The sequence below is a fragment of the Haemaphysalis longicornis genome, unplaced genomic scaffold (genome assembly GCF_048455015.1).
Source record: "Haemaphysalis longicornis isolate Haplotype H1 unplaced genomic scaffold, Haemaphysalis longicornis Haplotype H1 scaffold_3, whole genome shotgun sequence".
Classification (NCBI taxonomy): domain Eukaryota; kingdom Metazoa; phylum Arthropoda; class Arachnida; order Ixodida; family Ixodidae; genus Haemaphysalis; species Haemaphysalis longicornis.
Genome location: NW_027526335.1, coordinates 79,532,855 through 79,545,108, shown reverse-complemented (window position 1 = coordinate 79,545,108; position 12,254 = coordinate 79,532,855). Strand labels below are relative to the sequence as shown.

The 12,254-nt window shown below is 49.9% G+C and overlaps 1 protein-coding gene across 3 annotated transcripts in view; it reads right to left on the bottom strand.

Moving 5' to 3' along the window:
- Positions 1–11,563, bottom strand: part of LOC144174712 (RNA-binding protein 38-like) — a 93,047-nt gene extending 81,484 nt beyond the window's left edge. For 2 of the 3 annotated variants that reach the window (XM_077703535.1, XM_077703536.1), the window contains exon 1: positions 11,337–11,563. In XM_077703535.1, coding sequence (XP_077559661.1) covers positions 11,337–11,513 — 177 coding nt within the window. In that variant the 5' untranslated portion in view covers positions 11,514–11,563. The remainder of the gene's footprint in view (positions 1–11,336) is intronic. The other variant, XM_077703537.1, reaches the window with a different exon arrangement.
- Positions 11,564–12,254: the final 691 nt, after the last annotated feature.

The following is a 12,254-nucleotide window of genomic DNA, read 5'->3' as shown; positions in this document are numbered from 1 at the left end:
TACTAGACTCCCTAATGCGAAATTTGGGCGCAGCGCGAGTTGCAGTCTTCTCGGTGACGGCGCATAGCTGCTGCGTCTCAGGAAGTGAGCGCGTCATCAGCGAACGCAAGGCGGCGCGCGTTACTCTGCCGTTATCTCGCTCGCCGCCGCCGAGCATGTCTCGCGCGGCCCTCTTGGTTCGCTCGGTTACACCGAGGCCGACGCGAAACCACAGCAGCAGGCGCTTAAAGGGACCCTGCAACCCTTTATTCAACTGTTTGTACTATATCCTAAACGCTTTTGGAACGCAGTCAGCAAACACTCTCAGTACTTTGCCACAAAAGCAAAGCAGAAATGGAAGGCGCATCTGCTGCGACGAGCAAATCACGCAGTGCCGCTCCGGGCTGCCGATTTAGAGAGTTTTTGCACTCCGTATGTTCCGTGTTGTACGTAATTACCGTGTTGACCAGGACCCGTCCGGGCACTTGGGCATTCGTCGCGGTAGGGGGATTAGTTCCGCGGGCCGGCACTCTCCATGCCCGTGCTTTCGTCACGGTGGGGTGCGCCTCCTCGCCCTTCCGCGCGCAGGCGGGTCCCGGTAAACACGGGAACTACGTAAACGACGGAACAGACACGACTGCTAAAACTCTCTAACAGCTTTTCGCAGTGCTTCTAGACGCGAAGGCGTTTGTCGGCGGTGTTGCAGAGTCCCTTTAAAAGCTGCGCTCTAAAAATCCGTGCTTTCAGTCAGCCTATTGTCCTTGAAGGCGGTTCGGATAGCAAGAACTTTTTGCTGTAACTAGCGAACGTAGCGGAAAGCCCTCCTTCTTGCCATCTTCACAACTGAAGGGACGGCGGCATTCAAGTCGGTCACGAGTTTCTAGCAGACAGTCACACTAGTGCTCCCAAAAAACGCTTATGTGTACGAGATTTCGGCGCACGTTAAGGATCCCCAGGCGGGCCAAATTAATCCGGAGCCCTCCACTACGGCGCGCCTCATCACCTTAGTTGCGTCGGCGCGTTAAACCCTACAATCAATCAATCACACTAGTGCCCCCTCCCCACCCCGCCCGGTTCATCACTGTCAGCGACAGGTATGTCCTCATTTGTCAGAGCACCACACATTACTGCACTCGCGTCTACATCGACGTAGTCCGCTAGCAATACGTCTTACAAAACATGCCCCCATGAATGTTTCAGATTGGTTTCCCCCATTATACCATTTCTCTCCACCAAACAACGGCAGAACCATTCGCTGCAACATTCGAGGTTTTCCAAAGAAAAGACCAAGTGAGATAAGTCAGAGGCATGACAGTGCCCCACGGATACGCTATTAAGCAAACGTAACGTTACCATGTACGGTGCAAAATACTTCGATTATCTTTTTTAACCATTTTTTCTTTTTGTCTTCGGGAGCATAATAAATTTGTTAAGGACGCGCCGACGTGTGTCGTGCACGTTAACAGGGAACGCCAATCGATCAGCCTTGACATGCGCTATCGCTGCAGAGATCTTCAGGGGGCTGTGAGACAACAGTGCACGCGGCTCCAGGCACCCGTGCGGCCGCAGCGTGGGTCGATAATCAACTCGGAACGGCCGCTTCGACCACAGTACGCGTTCTCCCTAATTCGATGAACTACAGCGTGCAGAGAGGAGCCCACTGGCTCGCATGCGACGCCAATGCAGCCTTGAAATGTCATCCGAGATATGACACTGGCAACCGGAAATGCAAGTGCCATTCAATAAGGCATCATAAATGTACCAATACTGAAAAAAAAAAAGAAAGAAAACAGCGTTTCATATTGCCACAGTGGCATTTTAACTAATTTGACGCGAAGAAAAATCGGACGGCCACAGGTAGACTTTTAGGAACGCCCGGCTCCTTGGGCGTTTCTCTCTCCCTCCGCACGTTCGGTCTCCATCGGGTCAATGGTCGCACCGTGCTGCTTCCAGGGAGGGCCCGAAGGTGTTGACTCTTTTCCCTCAAACTCCGCCGTCACGCTAATCAACGGCGTGAACAGGCGAGGCAGGGTGCTTTCTTCCCAAGACGGGCAGGTGCCTGTAGCCGCCTTTGACAGGGATTTCCCTACGGCTTGGGTTTGGGCGGCAGGGCGCCATTCAGGCCGTTGCATGCACGCTCGTGACAGGTGCTTGAAGCTGCTAACCGACCTGACGCCCGACATGCCGGTACAGCAAACGATAGTCGACGTCGTCCAACAGGAACGATCTAGCCCTCCCAATGGCGGTGGGCAGGTTTAGACACGCACGCGAAACGGACCAAATGTGGCCTCAAGTTTGCTTCTGGTACTCAAAACGACAGGCCTAATAAATGCGATCCTGTTTCATTGGGAACAATCGATTTCGCGTAGTTCACTGCACGCGAAAGTGAGACTCTTGGGATGCACATTTAAGCGGAACTGCCGAGAGGGTGCTACCCCGAACGAAGTAGAAGCACTCTAGTCCCGCCCCCTTTGTCTGACGCCTGGCAGACTTCGTTCTCGAAGCCCGTATGCGACTCTCGCCAAAGCATAGAGCGCGCGCGCGTTTGTAAACACCGCACTCGGCTGAACACGCGACGCCATCGTCGCTTCGCTCGCACCGCCTGCCGCTGTGATGGGCCACACTCGAGCTTCGCCCGGGCCGTGCAAAGGTCGGCCAGATACGCCGTCGCCGCCGATGTCCACAGCTACGCGAATAGCCGCTGTTGATTCTCGTATCCGAATGCACTTTTCAACACCCCCCCCCCCCTAATCTCTGTCTCTCGAAAAAAAAAAAAGTAGACCGTGACTACAGGGGAGAGTTTTTTTGCACTTGATCTCACTCCCACTACGATTGATGACTGGCGGTGACTGGCGCATGCGCGGAGAGCAATGGAGACACTATCAAGTGCAAACACGTTTTTTCCATCCTAAAGAATTGTTTCTTTTTTGACCTCGTACCAATCGGTGCAAGTTTGCCCTCACCGTAAAGTATTTTCCAAGCGCAGAGCGAGGGTGGAGAAGGCGAGGGGGTGATGAAGGTGAAGGAGGGTTATAAATCTGTTTCATGCAAAGAAATTCGGATGTGAAGGTGGATGACGAACGAAGCAGTGGCGGTCCCAAGGGGGGGGGGGGGGGGGCGAAGGGGGCGGTCGCCCCCCCCCCCCCAAAGAGGTCCTCAGTTTCTTATTTTTAGTTTTTTTAAGCATTCCACTTGCGCGAAGTTAAATCCCAGCCGGTTGCACCACATACGCCTCTATGGTTATCACCACCTCCGCAGAATTGGCGCAAGGAGGGGAGCGATTCTATATTCGCCTCACCCCCCCCCCCCCCCAAAAAAAAAAAAAAAAAAAAAAAAATTCGCCCTCCCCAAAAAACGATCTCTGGGACCGCTACTGCAACGAAGCTGCGTGAAATACACTTCACACGCATGGTTAGAGAATGTGCCCGCACTTATTTAAAGAAACTAAAAAAATAGGAACGCCAAAAGCGAAATAAAATAGCGAAATTGGCTGAGGAAAACACGTCTACGTTTGCTTTCGCGGCGGCTGTAAAAGATTAAAATTGGTCCGACCCGGCCGCAAAATACTGAGTTCAAGTCGTTCGATTCTCGCAAGGACAACAAACCAATCCGGATGCATTTATTTTGGTATACATTATTAACCTCGAGAAAAATTCGACAAACGTCGTTTTTGTTCCTACTGCGCTGGCGCTGCAAAGTGAACTATATTCGTTCATACCTGGCAGAAAAAGTGGAAATTCGAGCTTTTTTCGTGGCCTTACGCAATGAGAGCTGAAAGGAGAACAGTTTACTTCATTACCCATTGTTGTACAAGAGACGGCATAGACCTTGCTATGACGGGCAAGATTGGCAGGACGCTAGGAGGAAACCAGACACGAAGCTGTCACAAGCAGACAGACTACGAGCAAGGCCAGGACCACTTCTGACACCAGATGCCTCCCACGCTGTGATAAACGGAGTATCACCGTTCCCGGGCGAGGAAAGCACCAAGAGGGAGAGAGAGAGAGATAACTTTTATTCACATAGAGGGTTAGGGCGCGGTGGGCGCGACGACGATTTTGACTGATGTTGCGATCTTCCTGAATTTTTTAACCACAAAGGTTGCATGAAAAACCCCGCAATGACGTAGCACCGTAGTTATGGCTCACGCTTCGGAAACGGCGGGGATATGGACGGTTGGATACCAAGCACTGACAGCTCGCGAATTCTATTTTTAACACGTGCTGTGAAGATATTCGCGCGCACACAAGACTAAAAAGACTGGATGAGAACCTATAAACATGCCTCCACCAAACAAATTTAATTCTTAAGGAAAACACACACAGGAGCTGGTTCTCACTCTCTTCCTGCCTGGTAAGCTTCCAACGCATGGATTAATTTAGACCTCAAAATCTACTGGAAATCGTCTGCGCGAAATAGGGCAAGGCGCGCCGCTCTATAGTTGGCAGTTGAAGTCGTGTGGCAATATCAACCCTGTTTCGCATGTCCGTATGCGCGCCACTTGCGCGTTGAAAAGACGTCGAATAATGGGACTGAGGTTTCACACACGAGTATAAAACTTTTCTCCCACGCACTGCGCGCGAAAAGGCCCTGAACAGGCACGTTTTGCTGCTACCTCTGGAGCGCCACAAGCAAGAGCTTCGCAGTAAATGCGACCTACAACCCCGCAACATTGACACTGGGACGTTTTACCGAACGGGACCCCCTGCATATGCGCGGCGAGGCATTTTAAAGCCCCGCGAAGCTGCGGAGGAAGTGCGGAGCGGCGGACGAGAGGGATCGCATATTCTTTTTCCGCGCGGGGGTCGGGTTGGCGTAAACATCCCTGGTTATTCACTCACAAAAAAGAAGCGCAGTAGTGCAGCGTAAACCGCCGAAGCTCGAACGCCAGCTGTGGCTTTGGCAAACTGAACACATAATTTAATATGACTCAGCTAGCCGAGAGACGCGACTCCAACGCGTGTTGTAGGAAAAGTGAATTTTTATTTATAGTATTTTCAACGGCGCGAACGACTGTATGAGACCTTGGTGTGAAATAGCAGCGGCCGCACAAGTAAAACAAGCCCAGACTGCTTGAATGCACGCACGCACGCACAAAGCGACGTGATGTGACACTAAACAAACACCCAGAAAGGACACTTCAGGAGCATATATAGCACCGACATCTGTGACCAGGTTTTCCAGTCTGAAGGCTCAGCTCACACGCCCAGGTAGTGCGCGCACCTAACGTTTTGACCACCCAAAGACGTCAACGATGTTTATGAATGATGTACAGAGGTAAATCGCGCGAGAGTCCGTTGGAACAACCGCGTTGGCGATGAATAATATCAGTGCCGGCGCCCGACTACACAATGCCCACTCGGACGCGTCCCCCTCGATGCACGCGTCTCTCGAGTATCACAGCAAAGGTCAACATGCGCGGAGGCATGCCGGCCCAGCTATCAAACAGCTGCGGCGTCGGGCGAGGGAAGTGGAGGACGCGCCTTCTGTGAGCTGTTGTTGGCCCTGGACACACGAGCCATGCCATGCACTGTATCGGCGAGCACCGCAGTGGACACGTAGCGAACACAAGACGGGCGTGGCATTCGAGTGGTCCTCGTGGTGGCGGCAGATGTCTTCCGCACAGGGCCACTGTGAAACAAAGGGCTCTTCCAGTGGACTCCACTCGCCGAAGTTTCATACAGCGAAACGTCCCAGTCCCAGCCGTCACAGACATTACCTACAGCAAGACATGCCTGGGACGATGCAAAACTAGCATGCATATCACGGAGTAGCTCCACCACTGCTCAATCCTGCCCTGCTCCTAGTACTCGTCCAAGCTGATCTGCAACAGGTTGCCGGCATGATCCCCGACAGCCTCTTGTCTATGTGTTGAATGAAGGCGAGACAGCTAATTTAGTCGGCACAACATTTGGGTATGCATTAAGGTACCCGAAGGAGGACTACTGCCTTTGCAAGATTCTACCGTGTGCTAAAAGTAGGCATCAAATTTGCACACGCGCTACAATGGGCCTCAAAAGCGAAATCTGCTTCACAACGGCTAGCAGCATCCACATGGACACTAACTCCACCCGAAATCCAATCTGAAACAGTCTGCCAACATCACGTGAGAAAATTTTGGCATACCCATGGCGGCAAGAAATACTTCCTCAATGGGCATAACTTAGCCAGCTGTTGCACATATTGCGCTGTTTCAAGTGGCACTTTGTTTCTGTCAATACTGCTTCAAAAAGGCACCACTGTCAAGCATATCCTTTCAAGTGCAAGGTAGTTCTACTTGCAGAGAGCGAGGCGAAGCGACCGGCATCAGGCACACCGAATGTCCCGGAGACACGAGTGCGCGATTGGTGTGAAGCAGGGCCACATTATCATGCAAGGCTTCAAGAAAAGGATTCACCGGCCTCAAGCATGGACGTTTTCAAAAACTTCGAGACTTCCTGGCAGCATTTGTAAATGAACAACGAATGAACTAACGGCCCCACATCTGAAATAATGAAGGTCATGGCAGTTACATTAGCAAATGCTTTCAATGTTTGCCCTCCCGTTTTAAGGAGTTGGATAAGCAAGTTTATAAACCGCAAGGGGCCCACCGTGGTGGCTCAGTGGCTATGGCGTTGTGCGGCTGTGCCTAAGGACGTGGGTTCGATTCCAGGCCGCGGCGGCCAATTTTCTGGTGAAGGCGAAAAACAAAAACGCTCATGTGTTCCGAGATTTCAGCAAGCGTTAATGATCCCTAGGTGGTCAAAATTATCCACTACCGCATGCGGGGCCCGGTGTAGCTTCGGCGTGTTAAACCCCGTAATCAATCATGAACCGCAAGGGATCTCTGCTACCACAATTGCACGTGTCAAAATGCATTCTTCCAGTTATGTGGCGACAGTTTTTTACATGTGCGCGGTAAAATCGGCGAAAAGTTATTTTTTTTTTCAAATTTTCCCAGGTAAACTTTCCTGCGCGTTACAATCGAATCAGGGGCAAATTATTTTACCAAATTTTCCTAAGTAAACTTTCCTGCAGGTTACAATGGGGGGTGCATTAGAATCGTGCAAATATGGTATATGCTGCCTGGTCGTGAGTGCTTACATGCACCAATTTCCCCCAGTTAACACGCTGTGTTAGTAAGGACTACCCTGGAATGTTTTTTTGTTGACAGAGGATACGATGATGCCTGGTAACGCATGCGTTAAACATAAGCTATCACCAGAGTTGATAAATGATGACGACAATGTGCTGGGATGCACGTGCGCACATGCGTCAAGAGGCACCGCCGTCCGTGCACATAACCATGAATATCCGGTCACCGCAGCCGTGGAAAGTGTTAACCTTGGTGGAGAGGCCGGCGAGTACTCCTCCTCAAGACTATGGCATAAGCAAGACTGAGGCGTGAAGGAGCGGGGCAGCCAGGCCAGAGGCATACATAAAGTCCAGCAGAGGGTCTCACTAGTGGATGAAGACAGGCGTATTATAATCCCGTGATGTATGCTCCGCTCTAATAAGCAAAACTTTATGTGTATGCACGGCATCACTATCATGGTCAACTGGTCATCGTGGACATCCACTCCCAACGCTAGTGGAGAACAGGACAAGAATCAGGTCTGTTTCAGGTTAGCTGAGTGAGTTGAGTTAGTTGAGTGATGCACCAATGTGCTGCCATTAAGGTGAGCTGCGTATTTATTAGGAGTGAATGTACGTACGAATACCCCCGCCACCATCTGTCACTACAGTTGAACTTCAACAAGTCCCCAACAACCATGAATCACTGCATTATATCAACCTCTACCCCCTCAAGAAAATGAGAAAGCGTTAAGCCTACGGCGATTGCCAAAGGGAATATGAATTTGTCAATTCAAGAAATTGGTCCAATTGGATTTCTGACAGTCGAAGTTTCATCCCATGTCCCATACCAATCCTTTCTCAAAAAAGAAACCAACCTTGAATTTCCCCCTATTTATCACATTTATTTTGTCACTTGTGTGCCCTACCAAATTTCAGTTTTATTGACCAGACGCGCCTCCTGAAGCCCGTTTCTATATTTTTAAAATCTAAGTGTACGAGGCCCTCTACTCGCGTGCGTTCCTCGGTTTGTGCAACTTTCATTTTACTTCTAAGTGAGCACTTTTGCTAATTATTTTTTTTTTTCGCGGCAATTAAGGCCAATTTGTTATGACACAACCAAACACACAGAGGAACTGCAGCAAGCTGTAGTAACTGACCGCTGCTAAAACACGATGCCAGTATCTTGGAGGTGCAAACTGATTTTGTAAATCCCCAACAACAAAGCCACCAGTGCCATGCACTAAAGCATCAGCGAGTGCAGTTGCCTATACGTTTAACATGGGTGGGCATCATGATGTGCTTTCAGACTTCATTCTTACAGACTTTAAAGTTTACATCTCAAGATAGCCATGACCCGGTTCTGTATCTAGGTATACTGCGCTGACGACAGCTTGCATTTTCAGTTAGGATTCGAGAGGTTAGCCAAGGTAACAGCTGGTTTGCAACGCAGTGCTGGTTGAAAAAAAAATTAGGCCAGCTGCAGCTCTGAAACATGTGCCAAGCTTTGCTTATACACTGCGGCAACGTGGCTGTCATGGCCAGAAACCTGAGCCACAACTACACTCCGAGATGCACACCGCCAAGTCGTCTTTTAGTCAGGCCACGGTTAAGCATATCTCCCACTTAGATGCATTTAGTTGGTTGGTCACGTGGTTGCACAACACATGGGTCACGTTAAAATAACAGAAGAGCAAGCGCGTCGAGCAGCAACTGCTATTGTTCCACATTTTTCTACGGCCAATTAATCGAACCGTTTATTTATTGCGGAGAGGGGTTGGGTGAAGAGAGCAGGATGCTTGCAAGGCTGACGAAGATGTCAGGAACCCTGTGTGCTGCATTTGGAAACCAACACCTACCCACGACCTCCAAGGACAAGTCCTTAACTGGGCACAAACAAGTTACTAGGCGACGACTAAGCCACCAATGCTGAGCGGGATGAGGCAGCGCACCGCCGGCATAGCCACAGACACCAAACCACCATGCCAGGACCCAGTATCCATTTTCTATGTAGGGTGGCTCTGTGATTACTGTGACAGCTTTGGCATATCAAGAAGGGGCCCTGGAAATGATCGACATAAAGACGAAATAATTGGGATAATTTCTTGTCACTGCAAAGCTGTTTCAGAATGTCTCAGGAGCACCACTTCATGGATAACTCGTACTACAAAAGCAATTAAGAGAGAGAGAGAGAGAGAGAGAGAGAGAGAGAGAGAGAGAGAGAGAGAGAGAGAGAGAGAGAGAGAGAGAGAGAGAGAGAGAGGTGAACATAGTGGATTTTAAGGCCGTGATCATGTACTTCCTGCACTGACAGTAGTTTTCTGCCGAAGCCCAACGAAATTCCGAATGAAGAAAAAATCAAATCTGGGACTAACACAACCTGCTGGTGGCAATATGCCACACACTGAGAAAAATAAACTTTCATTTTGTTTTTCCTAATTAGAAGAGCTTGAAGAAACAGAAAAGACAAGATCCCCATCAAATCGTGCCCATATGCCACTACTCCGTAAGGATTCCGAATAGTACAAGTTTCCTGAACTTTTATTTTCACACAAGCACACGCTGTTTCCCTCCCTGGCTCTCGAGGACGTCCCTTTCTACAACATCCATGCTTTCAAATTCATAATAAATAATATTGAAGGCTAGTGACTCAGTTTTTGTGTCGTGATTAACAAACCCGGTGCGAAAATTTGTCAGTGCCGATTACAAATAAAATCTTTATGTAACGGACGTTACACCGCAGTGTTTTTCTTTTGTCTGATTGGAGATTTGTGATGAGCGGTTGTGATATTACCCAGACCACGTTGTTTCATTTAAAAATTAATGACATTTACTTTCAAGGTATGGCCTTCCATGAGAATAAAAAAAATATATCACGTATATATCTGAACGTCACTAAAAATGGCTCGCATTTAATGGCCTCGAGTAACGCCCTCCTCCTCATGTCCCTTTTTCCACCGGAAGTCGCACCACCGGTAGTCGTTGATTAAGGATTCTAATCAACGACACAAGTTCGGATGAGACGCCCGGAAGCCATTTTAATAGTAAGTGCGCGTGGAAGACAACTAAAAAGAGGACACAAAATGCTTTTACAATCCGCTCGGCGCGCGATGCCCCCTTCAAAATGGTGGAAGGAACGCCGAGTACCCACCAGCAAGCAGCTCGCTTTCGCGACCTAAAGTGTGCCACGGCTCGGGGAAAAAAAAAAAAGTTGCCGCCGCTGCCCACACAGACACACACACGCGCGAAGCAAAACGGACACAGGGGATGCCTAGCCCGACGCAGAGCCCGAGGCAATCTGTGCGACTCCGTGAATCGAACGACGCTAAGACACGAGCTGTCCTGTGCTGTCACATTGGGTACGATTAATCACGCCGCGACAAAGCACGCATCGGCGGCGATCCAGAAAACGTCTGAAATGAAAGCGCCGACGAAAAAACTCTCGAGAAGCAAAAAAAAAAAAAACAATAATAACGAAACAGCAGGAAGCTTCCTGCGGGTCCCCCGCACCTCTCGGAGGTGGAAAGGGATGGATGGAAACGAGTCTCGTAAATCTGTCACAACTACGCCGCACCACATAAGCCACAGCACGAGATTACCCGCAGGAAGAAAAAAATCATAAACTTACGACATTTCCACTTTTTTATTTCCATACGCGGCATGGAATACAAGTGAAAGATGAGGAGAGACCCCGTGCGTAGACAAAGCTACGACGAGTCGCCCACTCCAAACGCAGCTAGCCTCCATACCGCGTGCGCAGAACGATCGTGCCCTAATTGCGCACTCACGGCGTTTCCGCGAACGTCGTTTAGTCTGTTCTTCAACGCACTACGCGCGCCTTTTGTGTCGAGAAGTATACGGGAGCGGGAGGACAGAATCAACAGTTACTGGGTCGATCACGTCCTAACGTCAGCTACACAACACGTCGCCGATCGGTTCCCAGCGGCGTTCCATTTTGGAACACGCTTAGGCCCAGACGATCCACGCCGACTTTTCAGCATCTAGTATTGATCATTACTTGCAAAAATTTTGAGCGAGACCGCGCGCGGCCGCCAAATGATTCATACACTTAACGCGACGTCATTGGCCGCGCACACAATGCAGGCACTGGCTTATCGGCGGCACCCCGCGAACAAATCGGAGCAGTTTTCGCTCGAACTCTACAAAGTCGCCGTTTCCTCAAGAACATCTGCGCCTCCCCATCGCCAGCTTAGCAATTGAACTTTCAGACGCACGCGGCGTTGTTTGAATCGCGCGTCCCCCTGGAACGAAAGGGAGAGCCAACAAGGAGACGCTGTACTTACGAAACCATAGCCTCTGCTCTTGCCCGTCTGCCGATCGGTGATGACCACGGCCTCCTCGATGTCGCCAAAAGACTCGAAAAACTGCCGTAATGATTTGTCCGTGGTGTGGTACGGCAGTCCGCCCACGAATATTTTTGTGAACGTCGTGTCTTTTTGCTGCACACCACACTCCGACATACCGCTGCCCACAGCTTCACATGCTCATCTGACGCTGGTCCAGCTGCTGGTCACATGACACCTGCGCGGCGCCCCCTAGCAAGCCTGCCGACGTCGGCCTGGCGTTGAGAGTATGCGCGCGCGCTGCAGTTCGGTTTCGTTTTTGGCGGCGCGAACTTTGAACGTGTACTCGGTTCGTTCCAAGCCTCGGCATAGACTTGAGCAACTAGTGATGGTGCAATTTAACAACTACGATGCATTACGATTTTTAGAAATAAATATTTATTAGATTACTTGTCGCACGCAAAAGTAGTCCTAGAGTTCAGAAAACAAATAGATGCAACCCTAGCTCAAAACAAATTTCCCGTTACGTGAACACAACTGATCCTTATACAGGTTGTCCCATTTGTAAGAGGCACCTTTGTGTCGGCTAATCAGTTTCCTGCACTTTGTGCTTTACAATATACAGTGGTGAAACAGGGTCCGTGGGTTTGGGAGCAGTCCTGGGAACAGGCAAAAGTGCCTTTTGTAGCAGGATTGGAGCAGCAAGAAAGGCATTTTCGGAGCAGGTTTGGAGCAGACGTAACACCATTTCACAGCATTATGGTGCCTCCATATTCTCCCTAAATGCCGCTGTGCAAGTCCCGTGCCAAGCACATTTTTTATCTGCCAACTATTTCAGGCGTTCTACCATGCACTACAACCTTTTCTGAACTAGGAACGCAGTTCTTGAACTATATCTAGAGGCTTCTAAAATGCGCA